The sequence below is a fragment of the Zootoca vivipara genome, chromosome 11, assembly GCF_965207765.1.
Source record: "Zootoca vivipara chromosome 11, rZooViv2.hap1.1, whole genome shotgun sequence".
NCBI lineage: Eukaryota > Metazoa > Chordata > Lepidosauria > Squamata > Lacertidae > Zootoca > Zootoca vivipara.
Window position 1 is genome coordinate 58500816 of NC_142594.1, and position 26993 is coordinate 58527808.

Here is a 26993-nt window from a genome sequence, read left to right on the forward strand (position 1 = left end):
CTTCTGCTGAGTGCAGGAAGCTCCTGTAACCAATCAGAAGCCACAATTTGGTTGTCGAACGTTTCAGAAGCCGAACAGGCTTGTGGAATGGATTACGTTCGACAACCAAGGTTTGACTGTACTTGCTTTTGGCAGCCAAGGCAGCATCACCTGGATCTTGCCGTAGGAGTTCAGAGTGAAAAAGGAGGTACTCTTGCTCAAGGCTGAAATAACCATCCTATAAAGTAGCAGCAGACTTCAGGTTCCCTAGTGGAGCCCTGGCCTGTCTTGCAAGGAAATAGGCAGCCACCAAAGTGGCCTTTGAGCAAGCCTGCAAAGAGGCCCCAAAGACAAGCAGTGCCCAGGCAGAGAGGGAAGTCCAGATCCTCTTCAAAAAAACACAGAATTGGAGGGCTGGGATACCCAAGGGTCATCTAGTCCAGCCCCCTGCAATGCAGGAATCCCAGCTAAGATCCAAGCAACACACTGGTTTCAGATCCTTCACAACCAAAACGTCTCTTTAAAAAAGCTGTTTTGCGATGACAGCAATTCTTTAAAATGTGGCATTTAATGTTTTCTTCCTACCTTGAAGTAATTTCAAGGGAGTCACGCCTAAAACCACCTGACAAGTGAGAGACTCCAAAGGTGATTAATGGCTTACATGGCAAGCCGGGCAGGTGAGGCCTCTGAACCCCAGCCCCCCTACCCTTGAGGCCAGGGGACAAGGGGGGCCCTCCCTCTTTTGGACTCGGGCCAATTCTTGTGGGCAGAATTGGTGCTCACAGCCTGACAGGTCTTTGCTATGAAGAGGAGGGGGGAGTTCTTCTCTCCTCCCCCCCCCAGTGCAAAGCCATTTGCTGTCCTAAAAGGCCTGAGCGACTCTGAGCATTTGAGCAGGGTCAGGCCACACACTAGAACAAAGAGTGGGATTTTTAATCTCCTCTGGTCTCAGACCCTGGAAGGTGATTCAGCCAGAAGCACGGCAGAGGAGACTGGCCATGCTTCATGTGACAGAAGCATTATTGAGCCACAGGACTGAGTGCGACGCATGGCTGAGCATGAAGGGTCAGTTGATGCCCCACAATAGATCATGGCACAAAGGTGGGGTGGGAGGCGGAGAGACGCCTGGCAGTCTTGGCAGAAGGGAAAGCATCTTAAAAGATAAAACGAGATAAAGCATTGGCATCACTCCATTGTCTCTCTCAGAATCCTAGCACTGTGGAGTTGGAAGGGACCCCAAGGGTCATCCAGTCCAACCCCCTGCAAGGCAGGATTCCTGTGCTCGTTTTGTTCCCTCTTGTCGCCTAAGCAGAGAATTTTGCACTTGCCTCCGTTCCATTTCCCTCCGACCTGATGAAGCAAAATGGTTCTGCAAAGGCCACAATTCTCTCTCTGAGACCCAGGCGCTCAAACCCACAAATCATGTGCAAGGGATACAAAGGACCAAAATCTTTATTATTTAAAAGCTTCTCTACGAATCACACTCAGCACCGAATGACAAAGACACGGCAGCCATGGAGGAAAAAGAGGAGGAGGAAGAGGGGAAATGAGGGGGGGAGTTTGGTTCTCACTCTCCACCCCACCCCCAAAGATGGGGGACCAGGTGGACCTGGGTGCAAGGGAGGGTTTGTGGGTGCCCCAAAGGAGGACGTGTGAAAACAAGAGGCTGGAAGGGGAGAACAACAGAGCCGTGGTGAAAATAGGGAAAACACACAAACCTGCCCTCCAGAAACAGCATCTGCCTTGTCATCTGGCTGCCCCCCCCCTCGGAAGTGGGGCTGGCACTAAAAAGCAAGAGCTCCCTGGGGGGCCAGGCATGCGGCAGCACTCAGGCATCTCTGCCTTTGCCCCCCCTCCACAGGACAGCACCCCTTTTGTCTCTTCTGCAGAGAGCAAGCCACTGCTCCCCCCTCAGCCTGGGAATTGCTGTGCGCTCCTTGTAGAATTTGAAGGGACCCCAAGAGTCATCTAGCCGAACCCCTGGCGATGCAGGGGGCACCACAACCAAAGCATCTTTGACAGACTGCTGCCAACATCTGTTTAAAGACCCCCAAGGAAGGAGCGGCCATCGTGGGCAGACTGAGGGGTCCAGGGCATTTGGATGCTGGCACATGGTGGGTGAGGGTCAGTCCCGGCAGGTTTGCTTGGAGCAGGCACATCCTGGCAAAAGGGCAGGACCAGAATCAAGCCAGGACTGGCACCAGCCGGAGCTCAGAAGGGCCCCTCGCCAGCCTGAGCCGGGCACAACACACCCACCTTGGCAGACCCCCAGGAGCGGCTCAAGCCCAAAATAAAATGCCCCAGCCTAGACAGACTGAAAACTTGAGAAGCCCACAGAGTGATGAAATCTACAGGCTGGGCCGTTGCATTTGGGGGACGCCAAGAGAGAGGGGCAGCTGCTGCAGACAAGAGCCAGGGGTGGCCTCTGTCTGAAAGTGGCATTGCCACCCAGCAGTGAGACCTTACCCAGGGCAGGCAGCATGGAAGGAGGGGGGTGAGCAGGGCTGCAGCTGCTGCTGCAGTAGCAGGAGAAGAATAATCCTTGCATGGTGTGTGTGTGTGTGTGTGTGTGTGTGTGGCCCTGGCAGCCCCCTGCCAAAGTCCCCCAGAAGTTTGGCACCAGGCCTGCAAATGCAGTGCAGAGGGGCAGCACAAAGTGGAACCCGGGATTTGGCAACTGAATCACAGGGTTGGAAGGGACCCCAAGCGGGCATCCAGTCCAACCCCTGCAAGGCAGGAACCACAGCTACTGTATTCCTGGCAGATAGCTCTCCAACCTCTGTTTAAAGACCTCTGAGGGAGGAGAGTCCACCACCTTTTGCTAAGTCTCTCTCTCTCTGTGTCCCTTTTGGGTTTGCTTAAATCCGCCAGAGGCCTGGCTAGCGAAGAGCATGAAAACATAAAGAGAGCCCGCAGGATCAGGCCAATGGCCTATAGCCCAGCATCCTGTTCTCATGAGCAGGGAGCCTTTTGCCACCGCAGGGCTCCTCCTCACCCTCCCTAAGGGGTCCCATGGACAGCAGGAAGAGGCAGAGAGCAAGACCCTCTCCAGCGGATGCCTTGGACATGGGTCTGAGCCTGCCAGAGGGCAGACAGGAATGCAGACAGCCTGTGGGGCTGGCCAGGGGGCGGGTCTCCATCTCCATCTCACTGTGTGTGTGGGGGGGGGGGCTCTGTTGGGAACTGGCATTGCCCGCCACACCCCACACGCCTGCAGAGATAGATAGGAAAGTCAGGGTGGTGGGACAGGGCTTGTCGACAGAGGGGGGGGGGACTGTGGCCTCTTTGGCCTTGCCAGAGGAAGAGGGCAGGGGATGCAGGCGACACAGCTGGCAGCCTGGAGACAGATTTGCAGGGGGCTCCACTCCATAGCCCCCAGACCCAGGTCCCTCTGCAGCCTCCATCTGTCCAGAGATCCAGTGAAGGGGGGGGGGAATTTGCTGCTCAGGTGGCCACAAATGGCCTTGCAAAGGGGTATGAAGCCAGACCGCCTGGAGGGCACTATGACACAGAGAGAGAGGAAGGAAGGAAGGAAGGAAGGAAGGAAGGAAGGAAGGAAGGAAGGAAGGAAGGAAGGAAGGAAGGAAGGAAGGAAGGAAGGAAGGAAGGAAGGAAGGAAGGAAGGAGGGAGGGAGGGAGGGAGGGAGGGAGGGAGGGAGGGAGGGAGGGAGGGAAGGAAGGAAGGAAGGAAGGAAGGAAGGAAGGAAGGAAGGAAGGAAGGAAGGAAGGAAGGAAGGAGGGAGGGAGGGAGGGAGGGAGGGAGGGAGGGAGGGAGGGAGGGAGGGAGGGAAGGAAGGAAGGAAGGAAGGAAGGAAGGAAGGAAGGAAGGAAGGAAGGAAGGAAGGAAGGAAGGAAGGAAGGAAGGAAGGAAGGAAGGAAGGAAGGAAGGAGGCAGGCATAAGAGCCGACTCCTAGGGGCCAAGGTCCCTAGAGGGCCCCCCAAGGTTAATGGGCATTGCCCTTCAAATAGTGTGCATGGGCCATGATTTGTGATCAGTTATGTGAGGTGGGGCTTCGTTGGGTCCCCCAATATTTTATTCAAGTTGGCACCCCTGGAGGAAAGGAGGGAGGGAGGGAGAGAGGGGGGGAGAGACACACAGAGAGAGATTTAGGAGCCTCTGGCCAATCCATTGGGCTCTTCCTCCCCTTCCAAGTCTTAAGCCCTGTGTGCTTGGGGAGGGGGTGTCCTTCATTCTCCAGCATCCGATGATCGGCATGAGTGACGTGAGGGGAGACCCGCCACCTTCCGGCCCTTGTAGGGTCTCAGCAGCCGCAGGAAGAGGAAGAGGAGGATGTGGGTGGGGCAAAACACACTCGAAAGCTGGCCAGAGATTGGTGTCGCTGGTCGTGGTGCATGTCAGACCTCCCTCCTTGGCCAGTCGTGAAGGAGGCCCACCCCCTGTGGGATGGGGGGGGCGACACGGCTCAGTCCGCTGGCTCAGGGGCCGGCCAACCAGGCCGGGGACCCCTGCTTAGGTGTTACGCACCCCCAGAGACTGCTCCAACTCCTGACGACGCTGCTGGATCTGAAAGGGCAAAAGGAGAGAGTTGGGGGCAAGGGAAGGGAACTTCGTCCTGCCAGCCCAGCCCAGCCGGCCTCCAGCTCTGTGCTCTTACCTTGCAGTAGAAGTACCTGCTCACGGCCTCCTGGGACCACGGCTCGTGGTAAAACTCTGCCCTCCGCTCCTCCTCGGGATTCCCCACCACATCGGTCATCACCTGCCAAGCAGAGGGGGCAAGGTGGTGTCAGGGCAGCCCTGCCAGCTCTAGGCATTCTGCCGCAGTTTCCAGAAAGCATGGACTCAAAGCCCCCCCCCCACAGAGGGGCTTGGAGAAGTCCACCATGTGGCCTTGGGGTTGGTCCCAACAAAGGCCTTGCCATTGCCTGACCAGGACCAACACGATGGGAGCTGATGACATTGTGCGTGGCGTGGAGAAAACAGCAAGTGAAGGAGTTTTCCTCCCTCTCCTAACGCTGGAGCTTGTGGACATCCAACGAAGCCGATGTTTGGGAGGTTCAGGGCGGGGGGAAACAAGTCCTTCTTCACGCAGCACAAACTGTGGAACTCCCTCCCACTGGATGCAGTGATGTCCACAAACTTGGGTGGCTTTTAAAGAGGGCTGGAGGAGGAGGGGGCTATTGATGGCTCCTGGCCACAACGGCTACTCTCTGCCACCAAACCTTTTAGACTCTGCTCTATGCCGCCGTTTCGCTGGCTAGTGAGCCACAGGCTCCAATCCATCCTTCTGAACAGCCACTGGGAGCAAGGCTCCTGTGGGATCCTTTTGCGGTGACTTGGAGGTATTTTAACATGTAAAAACAGCCACAGACACTGTCTTCTCACCCTCCCAATAAGACCCCATTTCAGGAGCCCCATCTGCCCCAGGACCTAGCGCACTTATGACCCCCCCCCCACAATAGACCCACCTTGAGATCCCTGCTCTGGGATCGGAGGAGATCTTGGATGTACCCTTTGGGATCTTTGGAGAAGCTGAGCATAAAATCCCTCTGTATCTTCAGCTGGTTGATGGATTCGATTGTCTCGTGAATCTGAGCAGGGAGGGGAAACAGAGGCTCATTTCTCCTCGTGGGAGCAAAGATTTCCACCCAGTCCCCAAAGGGAGCCCTTCGGTCTTCACACCAGACTGCAGACACATGGCTGTAAAGCCATGCTGTGATTTATCTGTGATGGCAGGGGGTCAGCCTAGATGACCCTTGGGGTACCCTTCCACATCTACAATTCTACAATGCCCCCAGTGGTACTGATCCCCTCAGCTGTAGCTCCAAATGGAAAGCCCCCGAGCCTCCTGAGTGCCCCCCATGTGCAACATCCTGGGGGCCCCTCCCCACCACCCCAGACCCCCAGTCCAGATGCCTCTTCTCTCCACACACCTGCCCCGACCCCTAAGCACCTTGTTGTCCAGGGCTGTGATCTCCTGCTGGTTTGCTGTCGAGAGGAGGAAGCCGCTCATCTGCCCTTTCAAGGGGTCCTCCACTTCCACGTCAATGTCATAGCAGGCGGTCTTCTTCTGGTCATTGGGGTCCACACTAGGAGGGGAGCCAGGGGGGTTCAGGCCTCCGGCCAAGGTGAGGCGATGCTCCCAGAAGGAGGCACCTTGTAGGCTGGTACGCAGGATGAGACCCTCCCTGCCTGCAGACTGTCTCGCCAGAGTGGTGCATGCTCTGGGTATCTCCCGCTTGGACTACTGCCATGCGCTCTACGTGGGGCTACCTTTGAAGGTGACCCAGAAACTACAACTAATCCAGAATGTGGCAGCCAGATTGGTGACTGGGAGTGGCTGCCAAGACCACATAACACCAGTCCTTTCAAGACCTACATTGGCTCCCAGTACGTTTCTGAGCACAATTCAAAGTGTTGGTGCTGACCTTTAAAGCCCTAAACGGCCTCGGCCCAGTATACCTGAAGGAGCGTCTCCTCCCCCATTGTGCTGCCCGGACACTGAGGTCCAGCTCCGAGGGCCTTCTGGTGGTTCCGTCATGGCGAGAAGTGAGGTTACAGGGAACCAGGCAGAGGGCCTTCTCAGTGGTGGCACCCACCCTGTGGAATGCCCTCCCATCAGATGTCAAGGAAATAAACAACTATCTGACTTTTAGAAGACACCTGAAGGCAGCCCTGTTTAGGGAGGTTTTTAATATTCTGTTGGGAGCTTTGAGGTCACAACACTGCCGCTTTTTCTCAGTGAGCACAAAAAGAGACTCCGGCCAGGATGGTCACGGGGAGATGTCCTTCATCTGGCCCCCGGCACCCTCTCCCTGGACCCCACATGATCACCCCCCTGCTTGCTGAACTTTTATAGACCTCTTGGGGGGGGCAGGCATTCCATGAGCCTCCCATCTCCTCCTGGCAGAGTCTGGACCCTTCCTCCACGTTGTGCTCGCTGAGAAGGCCCCCAAGGGGGCTCAACGGATTCTCAGTCCTGCTCACAGCCCCTGAAGGAGGGGAGACAGGGCTCCCCCCCACCCCACCCCACCCCACCCCAGCAGCCCAGAAGGCCAGGGGACGACAAGCCACCAACTGCCTCCCCATCAGGATTGCAGGGGTTGGACTAGATGACCCTTGGGACCCTTTCCAAGTTTACACTTCTCCCTGCTGGAGGAAGGACAAGGTGGGGCCGCCTGACCTGATGATGTGGTTGATGACAATAGGATCTGGCGGCAGCAATAAGTTCGTCAGCCTCTGTGGGATTTCGGAAAACTTTAGCCGTGGGCAGTCAAAGATCTGAAACCATAAAGGGGGGGCAGAGCGGCTGGGTGTCAGGAGGTGGGTGGCCCTCAAAGCCAACCCCAGTTCCCCCCCAGATGCTGCAGTGCCCCCCACCCACCCCCGATCCAAGGTAAAGGAGCTTCTCCTGCAAGGGAGCCTTTCAGGGCTCAGAAGAGAAAGGAGCAGAGAACAGAAGAGGGGGCAGCCTAGAAGGAAGGCTTGCTTCCAGCCATGGGAGATGGGGGCCCCATGGAGCCCAGCGAAGGTTGGAGGCCTGGAAAGGGGCTCCAATTCATGTCCAATGCCCCCTTCTCACCCCCCACAAGAGCTGTTTGTCCGTGGGGCGGACCCCCTTGGAAGGAGGTAGGCTCTCCTTCACTGGAAGCTTTTAAGCAGGGGTTGGCTGGCCGTCTGTCCTGGATGCTTGAGCTGAGATTCCTGCATTGCGGGGGTGGGGGTGGACTAGAGGACCCTTGGGGGTCCCTTCCAAGCCTACCATTCTATAATTCACGTGCTCCAAGGAAGGGCCTGGCACTCCCTGACTCGGCCCAGGCAATATGGGGTCCCAAACCAGCTTGAAGCCCATATCATGCTATCGGGTTCATAGTTTTCAACCTGGCTTTCTATTACAAATCATGATGTGTTATGCAAAAAGCACAATTTGGGAAAAACCGTGAAGCCAGCTAAGGCCTCTGCATAGCTCCATCCTTATTTCAGACATCATGATATATCAGTACAGTAGCACCTTGGTCCTCAAACTCAATCCATTCTGGAAGTCCATTTGACTTCCAAAACATTAGCAAACCAAGACACAGCTTCTGATTAGCTGATCAGGCCCCGGAAACAATGTCGACAGCCGAAACGGACATTCGGCTTTCAAACCGGAACACTTACTTCTGGGTTTGCAGTGTTCAGGAGCCGATCTGTTTGTCAGCTAAGCCGTTGGGGAACCAAGGTACCACTGCATATTGCAGTGTTTAGCTGGTGAGATATCACGAAGTGGAAAACCAGACATTGCCCAGCCCTAGCCGTGGCCCCTGGGGGCAAGCCAAGATGCTCTAGCAGGGCCTTTCCACTCTCCCTTGAACTCCAGAGGGACAGGAGAGGCAGGAACGCTGGCAGACACCTCTTTTTTCCCCCATCCCATTCATTCCTTCTCAGCCTAGGTCCCTCCTTCCGGTGCCCAGAGCCCCCCAGGCCCCCTAGGGCAGCTGCTGGGTGGCTCACAGCTTCCGCCCTGCCAGCCCCTCACCTGCTGGAAGTACTTGTCGCAGTTGATGTACTCCTTGTCGTGGGAGTCCTGCAGCTTGTTGGTCTTGATGTACTGCCAGAGGGCTTGGATGATGGCCGAGCGTGTCTGCGTGTGGATCCCCAAGAGGCGGGCGAGGCGGGGGTCCAGCTTGAACTGGGGGGGCTGCAGGAGAAAGAGGGGCCAGGAAGTACCAGGGGGTGAGAGGCTGGCCTTGGGCTTTGCATCAAAGCCGGCTGGGTCCTCTCCCTCAAGCCCACCGCCGACCCTGGGGTGCTGGTCTCATCTCCAGTGGCGCTCAGAAATGCTTCCCCCCCCCCCCGTTGCCACTGACCTGGTAGTCCAGCATGAGCAGCAGGGTGCAGCGCACGCTGACGTCCCCCGGCCTCTTCACCTGGAAGCCGTCCGTCTCCTGGGTGGTGGGAGTCCTGTGCCACTGAGAAGGAGAAGCAGAGGGCAGGTCAGGGCCCAGGCCAGGGGCAGGATGGTGCTCTCAGCAAGGCTCATCCATGCAAAAGGACATTGCGGACACCTCCAGGTGGATGCAATATGGCAGAAGCTTAGGAAATTGTGCGTGGCACGAAGAAAAGTGGACAGAGAGAGAAGTTCTCCTCCCTCCCTCGCAACTGGAACTCGTGGTCGTCCAATGAAGGTGAATGTCGGACCATTCGGGACAGATCAAAGGAAGGACTTATTCACGGGGCACAGAGTTAAACTGTGGAACTCCCTGCCACAGGAGGCAGGGATGGCCACCAACTTGGATGGCTTTAAAAGAGAGTTGGACCAATTCATGGAGGGGGGAGGAGGCTTTTGACGGCTGCTGGGCGATAATGCTTCTGAATCCCAGTTGCTGGGAACCTCTGGAGGGGAGAGGGCCTCTTGTGCTCGGGTTTCCCATAATGGGCATCTGGTTGGCTACTAAGAGGACAGGATGCGAGGCTAAACGGGTCCCCATTGGCCTGATCCAGCAGGCTCTTTTGAGGGCATGGCGTTTTTACGATCTGTCTAAACTGGGCAAAGGGGCAGTAAGGCGGCAAATACAATTAAAGTGATCTGTGTCTGGGCAAAAAATAAAAATCTCAATTTCACGCATATACGGTCCTGGGGTCTGAACTGGCAGGGACTGACCAGGAAACAGACCTTGGTTCTGAGTGGATAGCTTGATGGAGATTTCGACCCAGTGTGCAGCAGCTGTGGAAAAAGGTGAATTCCATGCTGGGCGTCATTAGGAAAGGGACTGGAAATAAACTGCCAATTATCATAACGCCATTATGCAAATCTCTGGTGGGGCCACATGCAGTTCTGGTCCCCTTGCCTCAAAAAGGGTGTCCTACAGCCGGAAAAGATTTGGAAAAGGGCGACTGAGACGCTCGAGGGGGTGGGGGCAACTCTCTCAGGAGGAAGAGGTGCAACATTGGGGGCTTCCTAGCTTAGAGAAGGTGCAAGGAAACAGCGGTGTGGAAGAGATGTCTGGAATGATGCACAACCTGGAGAAACAGAGGAGAAAGGAAAGCTTTTCTTTCTCTTCCAGGAGACTGGAACTTGTGGGTGTTGGACGGCAAAGATGGATGCTGGGAGATTCAGGACAGGCGAAAGAAGGGGCTTCTTCAAGCAGCAAAGAGTTAAACTGTGGAACTCGCTCCCACAAGAGGTGGCGACAGTGGCAGCCACCAACTTGGAGGGCATTAAGGGGGGCAAATCCAAGGAGGAGGAGGCTGCCAAGGGCTCCTAGTTTTGAGAGGTGCCTCCAGGGTCAGAGGCAAACCTGACTCTGAACGGCAGTGGCTGGGAATCCTGAGCTCCCCCTTGGGGCATCTGGTCAGCCACTGGGAGGCCAGGACACTGGACTGGGTGGGATCCTTTGGCCTGGTCCAGCTGGCTCTTCTGCTGCTCTTCTGTGCATAGTAAGAGGGCTTGAGAAGGGACCATCCCTGTCGGAATGGCCCCAGGCAGCATCTCTGGTGGGACTGAAGGGACCACCTGGGAGATGGGATGCAGCAATGGGATGCAGGGATGGGGAGGAGCTCCCTTTGCCTCGGCCAGGCAGGAACGGCTTTCTACCTGGGACTGAGGGCACCACTCACCTCCACCAGGTGATTGTCTGGTCCATACAGGTCCTTGTCCAGTTCGATGACCAAACTCTTGAAGAAAGAGGAAAACTTTCTTTTCTGCTTGCTGAGCTGTGGGATTGGGAGGGAGAGATGTCAGAGCACGGGAAGCCTCCCACAGGGAACGAGGAGCCGCAAGGGTCCCAACTCTAGGCCGACAAGAATCATACAATTGCAGAGTTGGGAGGGACCCTAAGGGTCATTCAGTCCACCCCCCTGCAAGAGCAAGGAAGGAGGCCCCGGTGAGGAAAGAGGGGGCTCCCAGTCCCACAGAGAGAGTTGGGAACAACATCCAGGCCCCACTGAGCCCCGCTGCTCTTTGGGGACTCCTGTTATTATTATTATTATTATTATTATTATTATTATTATTATTATTATTATTATTACCATACCCATCTGACTGGGTTTCCCCAGCCACTCTGGGCAGCTTCCAACAGAAAAATAAAACACAGTAATCTATTCAACATTAAAAGCCTCCCTGAACAGGGCTGCCTTCAGATGTCTCCTAAAAGTCTGGTAGGTGTTTTCCTCTTTGACATCTGTTGCGAGGGCGTTCCACAGGGCAGGCGCCACCACCGAGAAGGCCCTCTGCCTAGTTCCCTGCAACTTGGCTTCTCGCAACGAGGGAACCGCCAGAAGGCCCTCGGCGCTGGACCTCAGTGTCCGGGCAGAATGATGGAGGTGGAGACGCTCCTTCAGGTATCATGTCTGCCCCCTTTGGCTTGAGACATTTCCCCAGATATTTTCCTTTTCTCAGACCCCCTCCTCCCCCTTCTTCTGGCCCTGCCTCCCTCATCCTTCAAGCAAGCTCCACGGACACACTGCTGCAAGGGATCGTGGCCTTGCTTGGCCCGGGACCCTGGGCCCTCCCCTTCTCCCCCCCCCACCTCTGCACCTCACGTTTTGGCTTTTTCACTCCAGGAGTGAACCGGGAGCCCACAGTGCCAACTGCCTTGGCTTTCCGAGGGGAACTGAGGCGCACAGCAGGTGCCTCTCGCAGCCCTGGCTTCCCTCATCCTCTGCCCCTCAGCTGCTTTCCTCAAAAGCTGCCACACCTGGCCAGGAGGCTCAGCCAGACTTCTCCCCCGGCCCCACAGAGAGATGTGAAAGCAGGGAGGTCCGCCTGCCTAGAGCTTACATCGTCCAGCAGTTTGCCTTCCACCCGCAGCTCCCACGAGGCGATGCTGCCGTCTGAGTCGTCTGCGTCCGACTTGGCCGGGTTGAAGGTGTTGGAGATGTAAAGGCGCAGCTTCCGCTTTTGCTGTTGGAGGGAGGAGAATCTGAGCTGGGGGGAGGCAAGGAAGGAGGGAGGCTCCTGCTCAATGGGCCACCTCAGGAGGAGTGGGGCCAGGCGCCTCCTCCCAGCCCCTTCCTGCCTGCTCAGATGACAGGAGCGGGCCAGCAGTAAATCGCACTGAGGAAGTTGGAGTTAACTCTTTAGTAGCAAAACTAGGATCAGGCCGCATGAGCACAGCAACTCGGATCTGGCAAGTCTTGCTCCCATGAAGCAGCTGCCAAGTCCCCAGCTCCCCACAGCCATCTCTCTCTTTTGGTCCCTTCTCTCCATTTTGCCTTTTGCTGTCTGCTGGCTCTCAGCCAGCAGCACATGGGCTCGCCCCTCACAGAGGGTGAACCCACACTTTTCTCTGTAACTGTAACTACAAGCTAAAGCCTGCCTTCAGGACTATACTGTGAACTGAATGTAAGTAAACCTTATCATTACTTTGAAAAGAAGACTGTCGTGTTATTATTGTTTTTAAGAGGGAACTAAAGGGGTTTTACCAGGAACAATCCAATCTGGACAAGCCAGACTGGATTGCTTAACTCAAATGGTTCTAACGAATCCATCAACCAGCTTCCTGCAATGTACGGTACAAGGGAATGTGCTCTGCTACTATCTCACTTGCGCGAGTGAGGAAGGATAATATTTAATCAATATATCCTCTCCTCCTAGCCTCAACGTCCCCACCCTCTTCACCAGTCAGACTCCTCTCTGCACTTGGCCGTCCTCCTCTCCTGCCTCAGCTTCTGCCTCAGAGTCTGAACTTCTCTCTGCTACAGATTCTCCCTCCTCACTAAACCCTGTTGCCTCTTCAGCTTCCTCCTCCTCCTCCTCCTCTTCCCAATCTTCTCCATCTGACCATGCATCGTTGCCCCACCACCACCCCCTGGGCTCTGAGCCTCCTTCCCTGGGTGGGGTTCCCCAACTGGTTCCCACCCACCCCAATTCATCTGCATCCAGCCAGTCCACGACATCAGAGGGGGACTGCGCTGGGCTCTTCTCCAGCATCAGGGAGCCCCATCTGCTCCTACCTTCATGGGCCTCTTCAGGGCCTCCTGGATGTCCACTCGCTTCCGCATAATGGTCTGGTCCAGCTTCCGCTCAAAAGCCAGCAGGTCCATGTAGGCCTGAGACTCTGGCACCAGCTCCCGGATCTGAGAAGAGAGCAGAGCATCGTAGAGGGACCCACTTGGCATGCAGGAGGTGTCTGGTTCAACCCCTCTCCTCCCAGGGGGAATGTCAGGGAACAGGCTTGGGCAAGGAAACCCCCCCCCCCAACACACACACCTCCCAAGACCCTGGAGGGCTGCTGCAAGTCAGAGCTGGGTTAGGTGGGGCCCTGGCCAGGCTCAGTAGGAAGCAGCTTCCTTCGTGCAGAGGAAGAGTTTCCCTTCCAGAGGGCGAAGGAGAGCCAGAAGCAAGGAGGCGGAAGATGCCCCCCCCCCAATGCAGGTGTGGGGGCATTTATGCATCGGTTTATTTGTTTTCTTGGTTGCTTGATACAAAAGAAAAAAATGCCTCTAAGTGACCTGCAAAATATTAACACCGCAAGGCTTTGACAAGGAATTCTGGAGGAAGCATGGACAAATTTAATGATATTTGGAACGTGTTCATTGAAACCACAGCAACAAATATTGGAGGGAAACAATAAGATTATCCATTTAGATAAATACTATATAGTTCTGTAACCTTGATTATTTTGTTGTTGTTGTTTTCTTCTGCCTTTAAAAATGTAACCTTTTACTTCCCCCCTTTTCTTATTTACTTTAACTCACTGGAATACTTTCCATAAAATATAAATATTTTTCAAAGGAGGGGAAGGTGAAGCAAGAGACGAAGGTCTTGCTGGTGCTTCCCTTTAACTTTACACACACAGAAGACCGGGTGTGTGTGTCGTGCTCAGGCAATGAAATGCCTCCCACCTGGAAGACAAGACAGGTAGACAGACCCCCACCCTCTCACAGCGGAGAAGCCAGAGGCCTGCCTAACCAGTGGGCTCCTAGCATCACTCAACTGCAGAGTTGGAAGGGACCCCCAGGGGTCATCCATCCTGACCCCCCTGGAAGTGAGGAGTTATTGCTGTGCTGGCTCCCTCCAGGTCACCCACAACAAGGAGCCAACAGACCTTCCTTCAGTCGGAAAGGAGAGACCGTCAGGGTCGAGCGAGGAAGCAAAACGGGAAAGAAAGATACTCACCCTCTGTGGGAGAATCTTGTCAGCCATCTTCCTCCTCTTGGCGCTGCAGGTTGGTTGAAGGGGAGGGAAGACACGTGTTACCATGGCAACGAGCCTAGGTCACCTGCTCCATTACACTGACCCGTCCCCACCCCCCCTGAGCCTCAGGAGGCTGGCTCTGCTTGCCGAGCAGGGTCCTTGGGGCGGAAGCCAGGGCCTTTCCCCACCTCCGCTTGCCCTGACAGAAGAGGGGGCACAGGGCCGCTTGTCTGCCAAGGGTGCCACAGACGCAGCCTGGCAAGCGCCTCAGTTGCTGACCTGCCACATGAGGGGCTGCCAAGGAGCCCCCCTCCGCACCCCTCCCAATCAGGGCCTTTGCTGCCCCCTGAAGCATACGGCTTGGCTCGCTTGGCTCAATCCCCGCCCTCGAGCTGCAGTTGAACCATGGCATTGCCGGAGGTCGGACTAGATGACCCACGGGGTCCCTTCATGACTCTGCCAGCACAATTCCAGCAGAGGCCACATAACTGGCAGCGCCACAGATTAATAGAATGGTAGCGTCATCAAGTTCAACCCCCGTCGACGCAGGAATCGCAGCGAGAGCTTCCCTGGCAGAGAGCAGCGGCTGTGTCCAACCATCCCTCAGCCCCGTCCCCTAAAGAAAAACATCAAGGCAGCAAAACCCGGGAAGGGAAGGGCCACGCAGGACTCCCATGGGGGGCCACCCCTCAGGCAGCTGGCACCGAGGAATGGTCTCCTCAGCAGCCCCCTCCCAGACCTCCGGAAATCCAGAGCAATGGATTGGGGCCATGGGGGGCGAGGGGCTGCTTCTGCTCCAAGCATTTACCATCCCCCCACGACCAAGAAGGTGAGGGTGGCATGGGGGTGGCTCAGGGGGGGGGTCAGGAAGCTCCTTCGAGGAAGAAGGTGGGATTTGCAGGGCTCTCCATCTGCACATGCAAAGGGCCAGGGCAGAAACATGAGAGACCCCACATTCAGATCTCCCTCTCTCCATTTGCCCCCCATAAAACAAAAGGGGAGGACTCTTTTTTAATTTTTTATTTGACAGACTAACTTTTTCCCTCCCAAAATTTATTCACCGCTTGACTGTAAAGAAAAAAACCTCAAAGCGGTTCTAAAACAAAAATATGAACTTATTAATAATTTTCCCCCCTTTATTATATTCTTTATGATAAATTTAATGAATAATAATAATGAAAAGGGCTGGTGCCATGCTGTTTTCTATTGTAACTATCTGCATGTCTTTAATGGATTATATAGTTTTAAATCTACCAATGCGGAGACGGGAGTCCGGCCGGACAACCCCCCCCCCGACCACCGGAGGGCCTCCTTCCCTGCGCTGAGCTGCGAGGACAGCTGCGCAACGCGAGTCCGATCCTGAAAGGGCGCCGGGAGGGATAGAGGCGCTACCACCGAGAGGGAAGCTGCGTCCTCCAGGGGAGCGGAGCAAGAAGCCTGCGGGTTCCAGGTCTACACACGCGCACGGAGGAACCGAGAGCTGCCGGATCCTGCACCGCTGGGAAGGAGAAAGGGGGCTTCACTCACCTCCTGGGCCGGTTCTGCGTGGCGGCCCCCGCCTGCTGCTGCTGCTGCGCTTGTTGCTGCGCCGCCTGCTGCTGCTGCGCCTGCTGGGGCGCTGCCCGCTTGCGCGTAGGCTCCATCACGGCCTGGGGCATCCCGGGGCGCACGGAAGGGCTCCCGACGTAGGGGGGGCCTGGGGGACCCATTGGAGCCCCCTGGTGGGGCATGCGAGCGCCCGATGGCATCCCAGGACGCTGGAGAGGGAAGGAGGGAGGGAGGGAGGGAAGAAGGAAAAGGCACTGGTGAATGCTTCCTCCTGCTGCCGACAGGAGGTGGCAGCACACAGATCTGAGCCAGCGCAGGTCCTGTCGCCGGGCGGGGGGCGGGGGGCAAGGTATCCAGGCCCATGGCATCAAGGGAAGGGTCGTAAGGACATAAGGTCATCTCCTGCCACAGCTGGAGGCAGGATGCGTCTGCAAGCCGGTTGCAGGAGGCAAGAGAGGTTGTGCTCAGTCCTGCTTCTTGCCTCCCCCCAAAGCCTCTCCAATTGGGCCTGAGAGAACAGGATGTTGCCTGGACAAGATGGTCCCTGGCTCTTCCTGTGCCCTTATCTAGTTCTCGCCAACCAGGCGCCCCACAGCAGGCCCTGAGCCCCACAGCCTCTTCCCTCCTTGCCCTCCCCATCAACTGGGACCCAGGAGCACCCTTGCCTCTGATCCTGGGGGTAAGCCTTGGCGACTCATAGACAATGACAGCCCTCTCCTCCTCCGTGAATTTAACCCTCTTTTAAAGCCATCGCTGGCTCCTGAGGCAGAGAGTTCCACAGTTTCACCCTGCGCTATGTGAAGAAGGACTTTCTTTAATCCACCCTGAATCTTCCAACATTCAGCTTCACAAGTTGGAGTGTTAGGAGAGGAAACTTTCTTATCTCCACTGTCTCCGTGCCGCCAGGCACAATTTTATAAACTTCTATTATGTTGTTTCTTGTTTGCCTTTCCCCCAAACTAAAAAGAAAAGAAAAGCAAGCCCCAATGTGGCAGGCAACCTTCCCCTTTGGTCATTCTGGCTGCCCTTTTCTGAACACTTTTCCAACTCCACAATATCCTTTTTCAGGTGAGGCAACCAGAACTATTCACATTATTCCAAATGTGGCTTCACCATAGATGATTCTATAATGACCTCATGGTATTGACATTTTATTTTCAATTCCTTTCCTACCGATCCCTAGCATGGAATTTGCCTTTTCCCACAGCAGTCACATGCTTCATCAAGCTCTCTTCAATGACCCCAAGGCCCCATTCCTGGTCATTCAGTGTCCAGGGCGGCTGTCTACCAGCTCCATCTGGTACGCAGGCTGAGACCCTACCTGCCCGTGGACTGTCTCACCAGAGTGGTGCATGCTCTGGTTATCTCCTGCTTGGACTACTGCAATGCGCTCTACGTGGGGCTGCCTTTGAAGGTGACCTGGAAACTACAACTAATCCAGAATGCGGCAGCTAGACTGGTGACCGGGAGCAGCTGCTAGGACCATATAACACCGGTCCTGAAAGACCTACAGTGGCTCCCAGTAAGTCTCTGAGCACAATTCAAAGTCTTGGTGCTGACCTTTAAAGCCCTAAACGGCCTCAGCCCAGTATACCTGAAGGAGCATCTCCACCCCCATCGTCCAGCTTGGACACTGAGGTCCAGCTCCGAGGGCCTTCTGGTGATTCCCTCACTGTGAGAAGTGAGGTTACAGGGAACCAGGCAGAGGGCCTTCTCAGTGGTGGCACCCACCATGTGGAACGCCCTCCCATCAGATGTCAAGGAAATAAACAACTATTTGACTTTTAGAAGACATCTGAAGGCAGCCCTGTATCGGGAAGTTTTTAATGTTTGATGTTTTAGTATGTTCTGATATATGCTGTGAGCCGCCCAGAGAGGCTGGGGAATAAATAATAAAATTTAATAATAATAATAATAGGGATTATTATTATTTTTAGAACATGGGGGCATGCAGCAACCCTTGTTGTTCTGACTGTTGAAGAGGTCGGTGGCCCCATGGCTGACCCACAGTGTGGGTGAGCCTGCAGTTTAGAAGCTGCCCCAGCTGATTCAGACCAAGGAAGTCTTCACAGGAGCAAGAGCCTGTCAGCGCAGAACTCCTCTGCTCAGAGACCTGCGCAGGTCACCCATTTGCTTCCAGACCAAGTTCAGGGCCCTGCTATTAGGACATTGTAACCAGGGATTTTTGTCAGCCAGAACTCAGTTCCAGCATCTCTCAGGTGGGCGCCATTGCCATTATTAGAGAACGAGGGAGGCGTTCTTGGCGAGTTCTGGCACCTCTTTTCTAATAGAAAAACCCACCCTGGGACCTCAAGGTGAAAGGCAGATAACAAAAAAAGAATAAAAATAATTAAAGCCCTAAACAGTTTGGGACCAGTTTACTTCTGGGACTGCCTTGTTTTTATATGCCTAATGAACTGCTTTGGTTTGTAGAACTGATGCTGTGGCTAGAGCCACATAATGCTCATTCCAATCTTTTAGTGTGGCCACACTCGGAACTCCCTGCCACTTGACGTCAGGCAGGTGCACCTTCACTGCACTCTTCTTGGCACCCGTTTAAAACTTTTTCGTTTTGGCACTCCTATGCAGACATGGAGGATTTACATGTGCTTTCTTTCTTTTAAACTACTGCGGATTTCAATCACCCTTTGAACATTTTTAATACCTGCTCTTAACTGTTTGTATCGATAATTTTTAATGCTGGCTTCCTCCGTCCCTGTTTAGGGAAACTTTTAATGTTTAATAGTTTATTGTATTTAAATATTCTGTTGAAAGCCACCCAGAGTGGCTGGGGAAACCCAGCCAGATGGGCGGGGTATTAATAATAATAATAATAATAATAATAATAATAATAATAATAATATATTATTATTATTATTATTATTATTATTTCTCCTTTCCACTTCCAGGCTCCTGAAGCCTTTTGCAGCCAATTTCTCCAAGGCCACCTTCCCCCACTCCCACCCCCACCGCCTCCCAAACTGCAAAGGAGTCCAAAGAGGAGCATGGCCCCTCCTGGTCCCGCAGAGCCACTTGCCCACCACAACTGGCCTCCGTGGCTTGTTGTGCCTGTCCTGGCCTTCCACTCCCTGCCCTGTCAGCCTTCAGACTGCAAGCCCTTTGGGGCAGGGACCTGTCTATTCTCCTTAGTTGCTGTGTCAGGCACCATGTTCATGGGCGGCACCATAAGGATATAAACCTCCTCCTCGCCCCACTCCAACGGACGGAGAGAGCCAGGGGTGGGAGCTGCCAGGGAGACAGCGGGTCCTTTCATCTGAGGGCACCTGTTGCGGCCACAAGCCCAGCACCGTGGGGGTGGGGATGAGGCCCACCCCAGGCAGCCGAACATCTCCACCCCCCGGCAGCAACTGACCCTGCAAGCATGCCTCACATTTGGGGCCACCTGCTGCTGTCTCTCTGGCCCACAGGCCTCTGCCTGCCTCCCCCTGGAGACTCAGCTGCTGCACGTCAGTCAGACCAAGAGGCCGGCCGGCCAGTGAAGTATGGAAATCAAATCATAGGCACACTTCCCCACCCCAGCTCCTCAGCTTTAAGGAAGACCCTCCAGCATCCCTTGGGGGGGGGGGGACCCTTTCAGTTTGTTTGAGATTTTCTCTGTTTGGCCCCAGAACCTCTGCACAGACACACAGGGGCTCTCCTTACTGCAAGGGAATGAATGGTTTTGAGCCAGTTTTGCTGTAAAAAAAAAAATGACAGAGGAAGCAAGAAGGGATTTATGTGGGGCAGGGGAGGCCAGGAGGCCAGGTCTAAAGGCCAGCTTCTGCTGAATGGAGCTGCCCCCCCACCCTCTCGGTTTTCCAAAACTTGCACAAGACGCGGATCAGATACTTGTGAAATCACACAGCCGGAAGAGGCTGTGGAGATAATATAATCCCTACCCCACAGAAGAGGCTGCATGCAGGAGGCAGCTACCCCATCCTTGAGCCTCTGCGAAATATCTCCAGCCCCAAACAGACCCACCTCTCCCTGCCATACTGCACTGGAAGGAAGATTCTCCTCCTGCCAAGCAGATGCCTGCCTTGTCCTGCTAAGGCCTGTCATTTTGGGAGTGACACTTTTTTGTGTGGGGACTTTAAAATACGTTTCTGGGTGTGAGGAACTAAAATCTGGCATTATATTTATGATTTAACAACATTTAGCTGGGTAGTCTATGTTTGATGAAGAAGCACATCAAACTGCTTTCGGAAAGCCAAAGGATTTTAATTTTACCTTCTGAAAATGTCAAGTAATGCTAAATATTCATATATACTGTAACTGCAAGTACTTGACAACCATTTTTTATGATTTCTATGCAATGTTACACACACTTCACTTACCAGACAAGACTTAATTGTATTAATTTAATCAAACTGTGTTTTGATTTCCCAAATCATGTTATGACTTTTTAGCACCCCTCTATTTTGGAATTTGAAAGTTGGAAAATTCAAAAACCCCGACTGCCCTGCCTTTTGCACCTGGCCCTTTGCTCTAATCCTGCTCCATCTTCTGTGTGGCTGCCAACCCTTCTGCCTTTGTGTCTCCCTTTCAGCTTCTGCTCACCATCCTGAACAGAAGGAGAGCCCCGCGGCTGGATCAGGCCAAAGGCCCATCTAACCCAGCCCCCTGAAACTACAGCAATTGTGGGGAGGGGGAGAGGAAAGGGTGGGCATGAGGTGAGCCTCCTCTTCCTGGAAGAGGGCAAAGTTCTTTCATTGACTCTAAATCTACACCTAAGGGAGCAGGGCAGAGATCTGGCGCCCAAGAGGGAGCCATCAGGGGCTCTACCAGGTGGGACCGCAGCTCCACCGGCTTGGAACAGGGTCTGCCCGAGTTCCTGTAACAGAGGCGCTCTAGGCCAGAGGAGAACTTCCTTCTCTGGAGGAGGCAGGAACTGGGTTCCCAGGGACACCTCCATGAGAAGTCCATGAGCAAGACCTGAGCTGCTGCTGCTGCAGCTCCTTCTACCATCCATCACAGGACTTGGTCTGCAGAGCTTCCACTACTCCAGTTGTTCCCCTTGACACCTACTAGATGCTCAATGCCATCCTCAGAACTGAACACAGCACTCCAGAAGCCCTGAGCTCTCGTCAGTTGCCCTCACTTGTGTCTTGTGTTGTGTGTGTGACACTCCTTCATGATCTGTTTTGAACCCAGCTCATCAGCGGTGAATTCTGAGCCCCACCCTTTTGACTTCCTTGGACAATTTCTGCCTGTTGCGCTTTTGAAGCGCCTGCTGAGCTCCAGGGTCAGGAGCAGTCGTGCTGAAAAGCTGCCTTGCCGAGCCAGGCTTGGGTCCACTGAGCCCAGCGTGAGATTCCCAGCCATGACAAAGGAAGATACAACCACAATCAGGGCAGGAAGCCCTTCGAGGCTCTTTCTTCCCTTCTCCACCACAAACAACCCTCCTCTCCTTGCCCCAGTTTGCCATGACGAAGAGCCCTCACCTCTTTTGCCTACCCTTCCCCGCTCACAAACATGGCAGCCATCCCTCTTTCTGCCCTCTTCCCTCTCCTCTCCAACCCTTTTGGAGATGGGGCAACCCAAAACCCCACCTGCATTTCAGGTATTCCAAGTGAGCCAGATGCCCGAATCTAAGAAATTCAGTCATGGGGTCGAGAGGAGGGAATGAAGGACTGGGGGGGGGAGGCAGCCATTTTTACCTTTGCCCCAGGGAAGAGACGTAACCTGTTGTATTACCAGCACATATCATTTCCACCTTGGTGCTCATTTTTATGAAGAACCTCAGGAAGCAGCACTTTTTTTGTCGTCTGCAGCTTCCCACAAGGGAGGGTGAGATGCCTCAGTCAGCCAGGAGGTCAACTGCTCTTGACTTTTTTTGGGGGGGGGGGAATCTCTTGCCCAAGTACTATCAGAAACTTTGCACAGTGTTGTGCCAGTTGGGCAGGACTCTCCACACACCACCTCCTCATAGAATAATAGAACTGTAGAGTTGGAACGTACCCCCAAGGGTCATCTAGTCCAACCCCCTAAAACCCAGGAATCACAACTAAGGCATCCAGGTCAGATGAACATCCGGCCTCAGCTTAGAGACCTCCAAAGAAGGAAAGCCCACCACATTCAGAGGGGATCTCTCCCCCCCCCCCGAACCACCAGGGGTGGAGACAGCGGCGCTTGCCACCCTCTCTCACCCTCAACACTCGAACCCAGAAGCGTCACCCAGCGAAGCCGAACGTTGGGAGACTCAGCGCAGACAAAAAGAAGGGGGTCTTCACACTCAGCAGTCAGTGCTCGGTTCAACTGAGGCACAAGTGTTCGGGGCAGGGAGATTTCAGGCTTGTCAGACCCACTTGGGTTTTCTAGTTTTTTTTACTAGAACCCCAAATCCAGGCACCAAAAGTAGAATTAAAGGACAGGGTGTCTCTGAGCATGTTCTAGGAATTTGTTTTCAGTGCCAGAACTGAACTGAGTTCACACTCCTTCCACACAAAAGCCCACTTCTGCCTCGCTTTCTTCATTTCGGCAACGTAAAAGGGAGGGGGGATTTTGTTGTTTGAAATACAGGATGTTGACTTATTACTGAGTCAGAACACAGGATTTCAGGCAAGTGGGTCTCCCCCAACCCTACCTAGAGCTGTAGCTAGGGTTGAACCTGAAATATTCTGCAAACAAAGCAGGTGCTCTTAGAATCATGGAATCACAGTGTTGGAAGGGACCCCAGGGGTCATCTAGTTCAACCCCCTGCAATTCAGGAATATTTTATCCAGCATGGGACTCGAACCCACAACCCTGATATTAAGAGTCTCATGCTCTACTGACGGAGCTATCACAGTGGCAGCAGGAGCCCACGGGGGGGGGCACGCTTGGGATGCCAACCTACAGGCCAGAAACTCTGAAGGTCCAAAACACTTGGAGGGGGCATCACCAACCCCCTGCCACCTACATGGCGCCCTTGATGGACAGGGGGCCAATGGGGCGTTCGCCACACTCCTCCTCCCCCTCCCGCGCCCAGGAGGGTTCCCAAAGCCCCCTGCCCCTCGGAGGCGTCCCGCTCCGCCGGTCCCTTTCCCGAAAAAGGAGCGCCTTCAGACAATGGTGCCAGAGAGCCCTCGCGCCAGGAGGGATTCCTCGCGCCTAGCAACGTGAGAGAGGAGTGCCCGGGGCTGGCACGGGGGTCGTGTCACCCACGGGGGTCCAGCAAAGCCCGCCTGAAGACAAGGGCCTGGGATACCTCCGGAGCCCGGCCCCTCCTCTTCCTCCCCCCCCCTCCCATGCGCGCTTGCCAAAGTGGCCCCTCGCCGCTCCCTTGGGGTCCGCTGTGCGCACCTGTTTCCGAGCCAGGCCCGGACCCTGCGCACGTGCTGGGGGGAGGGGGCGTGTACCCCCCCCTACACACACACACACACGGGCCCGGGCCAGAGCTGCCCCCTCCCCCCCTCCCAGGCCGGCTTTCCCGCTCCTCGCCTGGCTGCCCGCAAACTTTCCCCACTCACCACCCCATGGACCAGAAACTCAAAAAGTTTGCTTTTCGTCGCCTTTCGCGCTCCGCCCGTGACTTCCTCCGCGGCCATCGGGGTCGGGTCTGCACTGCTCCGCCTCCCCTTCTCCTCCTTCTCCTTCTCCTCCTCCTCCGTCGGTCGGTCCGTCTGTCTGCCTGCCTTCCTCCGCTCGCCGCCTTCCCTTCTGCCTCCGTCCTCCCTTTTTCCTCCTCCTGCAACTCTGCCCGCGCTCTCCGTCTTTCTTCCCTCGGAGCCCCGCTGCGCGCTCCGCTCACACTTCTAATAGCTCCGCCGGCCGACGGGGGAGGGGGCCCCGCAGGGCTCCCGCGACGGCCCACGGCCGGATTCCTCCGCCGAAGCGCCCACAGAAGCCTGCGCGCCTGGTTGCTCGGCGGCGCCGTGGCCGAGGCCGGCTGAGCCCAAGCGCCGCCCGCCGCTCCTTTCCGCGTCCCCGCGCAGCCTCGCCAGGCGCTCCGCCTGCCCGTCCCCGGCGGCCGCGCAATGCCTTGCCGCCGCGCCCCTCCTCCCGCCGCTTCCAGGCCGCATCCCCCGGGACCCTCCAGGCGGCCCGGCTACCGAGGGAAGCGGAGGGAAGGAGCCCGCCTCCCCCCACCCGTCGGAGGCTGGACGGGGGCGGAGGAAGCGAGGAGGGGCGCGGGGAAGGCCTGGCGGCGCGGGAGACCCTCTTCCCCGAGTGCCTGCAAATCATGACACCGGGGAGACGGACGGCGGGGGCCCCCACATGGGATGTCGCGGGTCCTTCGCCGCCGCCCCCACCCGGCCCACGTCGAGCGGCCCCTGCAAGGCCGGTCTAGGCTCCCTCCTCGCAGAGACGTCCGGCGGAGGCGTCACCGGCCCCTCGTCTTCCTCCCCCCTCCCCCGCCTGTCGGTCACTCTCCCGTCCTGCCCTGCGTGGCGCTGGCAGGGAATGAAGAGCCGCCGGCATCTCCCGGTGCGCGTCTCCCTGGCAACAGAGCCAGTGTTGCCAGGTAACGGGCAGGGCGTGGTACCCAGGAGAGGCTCCTTCTGCACCCGGCGCAGCCCGGTGCGGAGTTGTGGAGAGGGAGGGAGGGAGGGAGGGAGGGAGGACAAGCGGGGGGAGGGTTCCTCCCAATGCGTGATGGCGGAGCGGCGTGTTCACACGTGCAGACGAGGGCGCCCGGTTTCCCCCGGGTCTCCCCACTCACGGCCACGACGAGGAGCCTCGACTGCCCAGAGGGGCGGAGGGGAGGCGAGGGAGCCCCACCCCCGCAGGCTCCTCAGTAACCCACCGGGGGCGCGACCACTGGATTTCCCTGCCCAACGGGCTGCGGTGGTGGGGAACCCCCCCGGGGGATCCCCGCCGCCCTCCTCGTCCTGCCCCCTATGGGACGGAGCGAGGGGAGGAAGGCCGAGAGGAAAGGAACCGTGGCCCCTCCCCCCAAAGAATCCCGGGGCTTCACACTGACCGACCCCCCTTCCTCCCCCCCCAGTTACCGGGCTCCTCCCGACGGGGAGGGGGCGCGTGGGGCGCATGCGCAGCGCTGCCTTTTTCCCCTCTCGCCGTGAAGGTCAGCCGAGCGGACTGAGGGAAAAGGGGCGGGTGTTAACTCCTTCCGCGCCGCTTCAGTGGAGCCGCGCCGCCGAGCGCAGCTCTCCCCTCCCCGCCGGCGCGCCTGCCCGGCTCGCGGCTCCGATTGCCGCCCTCCGCCGCGCAGCAGACGCGCCGCCGACGTCGCGCCGCCGCTTCCCCCGCCCCTTCGGAGAGCGGTCGGCGGAGGAAGGAGGGAGGGAGGGAAGGAGGGAGCGGTTGTCGTTGCCACCGGCTCCGGGCTCAGCGGGGCCTGCCCGACGGAGGGAGCCCAAGGCGCGCGGGGCTCCCGTCTGGCCGGCCTGGGCCGCCGGAGGAAGGAACGGCGCGGCGGCGGCAGCTGCAAAGAGCCCCGCGTCCCTCCCCAAACGCTTGCCCAGCCTCAGTCGGGGTGGCTTTCTGGGCGCGGAACGCACCCCCGGGGCAGGAGGCGCGAGCCAGCCAGCGAGCGAGCGCCCTTGCAGGACGTGACCCCCGACGGGCGCCTGCTTGAGCCTGGCGATGTCTGAAGCGGCTGCTCGGCCAAGGCGCCCCTGGTGCCGGCCTCGCTCGAGGGTCGCCTCCAGCCCATGGGGTCTCCTTAGTGACTCCAAGATCCCTGGGGAAGCTGCCCCCGCCAACCAACCGGCCCCATGGAACTTCCAAAGGTTTGCAAGAGCAAAACTTGTAGAGGCAGCGGCTGCTTCCTCCCAAGTGGGCCAGAAACAACGCGAGGGACACTCTCTTGAAGTTCCAGATGTGCTCAGGGGCCCCAAAGAACTGGAGAGCCCTGTGGCTTTCACCAGAAAGGGCTTCTTGGAGAAAGGGCACTTGGAGGCTGGGGCTATGGCAGCAGGCTGGGGCTATGGCAGCGGGGACCCTGCTTCAGCAGGAAGAGGCTGGGCTAGGAGACCTCTGAGGTTCCCTCCAGCTCAATGGGATGCTGCTCGGTTGCATTCATCTGGCTCTTCGGAATGATACAGTTTTTGAATAGCTTTATTTTAAGACCTCTGGGGCCCAATTGGATCCCAAAGTCTGCTTGGGAATGGGTGTGTTTGCACACACCCCTTGCGAGGCCTGCAGAAGCCCAGCTGCTCCCAGCGCATTTCTGAGGCCACTGAAGGGGACAAGGCTGGACAAGAAGCAGCCCACCTTGAACTCTCTCCCCCCTGGATGCTCCTTCAGGAGGAAGAAGCACTGCAGCAGCAAGCCATTCACTCTTTGCAACTGGGGAGACAAACAGACATGGCCCTGGTGAAGAGAGGGAGGGAGGGAGGGAGGGGAGGGAGGGAGGGAGGGAGGAGGAGCCCCCATCATTTCTAGTAAGGAAATAGCCATGCAGGTATGCATGAACCTCAATGTTTTCTTGCAAGGGCCTTCTGTGACTGGGGCTGCAAGTATTCCAAGCGCTGCTATTGTCAAAGCTGTTGGTAGACATAATAAATATGTGATAAGACATAATAAATATGCACCTCTCCCTGCACCCTCTGGCCTGATCCAACAACCCACAGCGTAGAGGCAGGGAAATCCCCCTCTCCTTCATTTAGCCTGCTTGCTAACTGTAGGCTGCAAACACCAGATTCCCTACTCCCCCCACACCTTGCCTTGGGGAGAATGGACTGTTCTACTCTGGTCCTGTTTGAGGACTTCTTCCCTTTGGGGCATCTGGTTGGCCACGGTGGGAACAAGAAGCTGGCCTGATGATAATAATAATCATTTATTATGTATACCCCACCCATCGTGCTGGGTTCCCCCAGCCACTCTAGAGCCAGGTTCTTCTGATGTTCTCCTCATCCCCCAGGAGAACCAGGCTTAGAAGAAGCTTGATTCATTTGTTTTTGGGGAAAGAAAGGGCTCTTTAGCCTGTTGGCCTCTCTTCTTCCCACCCCTTGCAATTCATGGTGGATCCCCAGATGGTGTCATCAGGAAGAGTATGGCTTCTTGGACCATGGTCTCCGCTTCCACAAGGAAGGCCTTCTGGCAAGAGATGGGCTGCACCTCACAGCGGTTGGCAAGAATGGGTTTGCTAAGAGTCTCGCAAAGCTGTTCAGGAGAGGCTTCAACTAGAACTAGAGAGGGAGGGAGACGGCATTACAGACGACAGAAGAACACCTGGCACTGGGGATAATCGCTTCATTGATGCACAGGAAACCTGCTAAAGGGCAGGAAACTACAAGAAGGGAGCAGCTGGAGGGAATGACTCACGGTTTCAGTTGACTCTATACTAATGCACACAGCATGGGAACAAGCAAGAGGAGCTGGAGCTCTTAATACAGGATGGCAAATATGACCTAATAGGCATTACTGAAACATAGTGGGATGAGACTCATGACAGGAATGCATGAATTGAGGGCAGGAGTGCCAGCTTGGCCCCACGACCA

At 56.1% G+C, this 26993-nt stretch overlaps 1 protein-coding gene across 6 annotated transcripts in view; it reads right to left on the reverse strand.

The window, feature by feature from the left end:
* Positions 1–1413: 1413 nt before the first annotated feature.
* The window catches only part of SMARCD3 (SWI/SNF related BAF chromatin remodeling complex subunit D3), a 31251-nt gene continuing 5671 nt past the window's right edge, over positions 1414–26993 (reverse strand). The window contains exons 1-14 of one of the 6 annotated variants that reach the window (XM_088653424.1): positions 24540–24695; positions 15586–15815; positions 14041–14083; positions 12876–12998; positions 11701–11847; positions 10539–10634; positions 9595–9645; positions 8789–8890; positions 8458–8619; positions 7123–7220; positions 5893–6028; positions 5408–5530; positions 4597–4698; positions 1414–4505 (exon numbers count right to left, since the gene is read on the reverse strand). In XM_088653424.1, the coding sequence (XP_088509550.1) occupies positions 4452–4505; positions 4597–4698; positions 5408–5530; positions 5893–6028; positions 7123–7220; positions 8458–8619; positions 8789–8890; positions 9595–9645; positions 10539–10634; positions 11701–11847; positions 12876–12998; positions 14041–14083; positions 15586–15815; positions 24540–24578 (1506 nt within the window). In that variant the 5' untranslated portion in view covers positions 24579–24695 and the 3' untranslated portion in view covers positions 1414–4451. Of the gene's footprint in view, positions 4506–4596; positions 4699–5407; positions 5531–5892; positions 6029–7122; positions 7221–8457; positions 8620–8788; positions 8891–9594; positions 9646–10538; positions 10635–11700; positions 11848–12875; positions 12999–14040; positions 14084–15585; positions 15816–21266; positions 22797–23057; positions 23907–24539; positions 24696–26993 lie in introns of those variants that run through there. The other 5 variants (XM_088653423.1, XM_088653426.1, XM_088653427.1 and 2 more) reach the window with 5 other exon arrangements.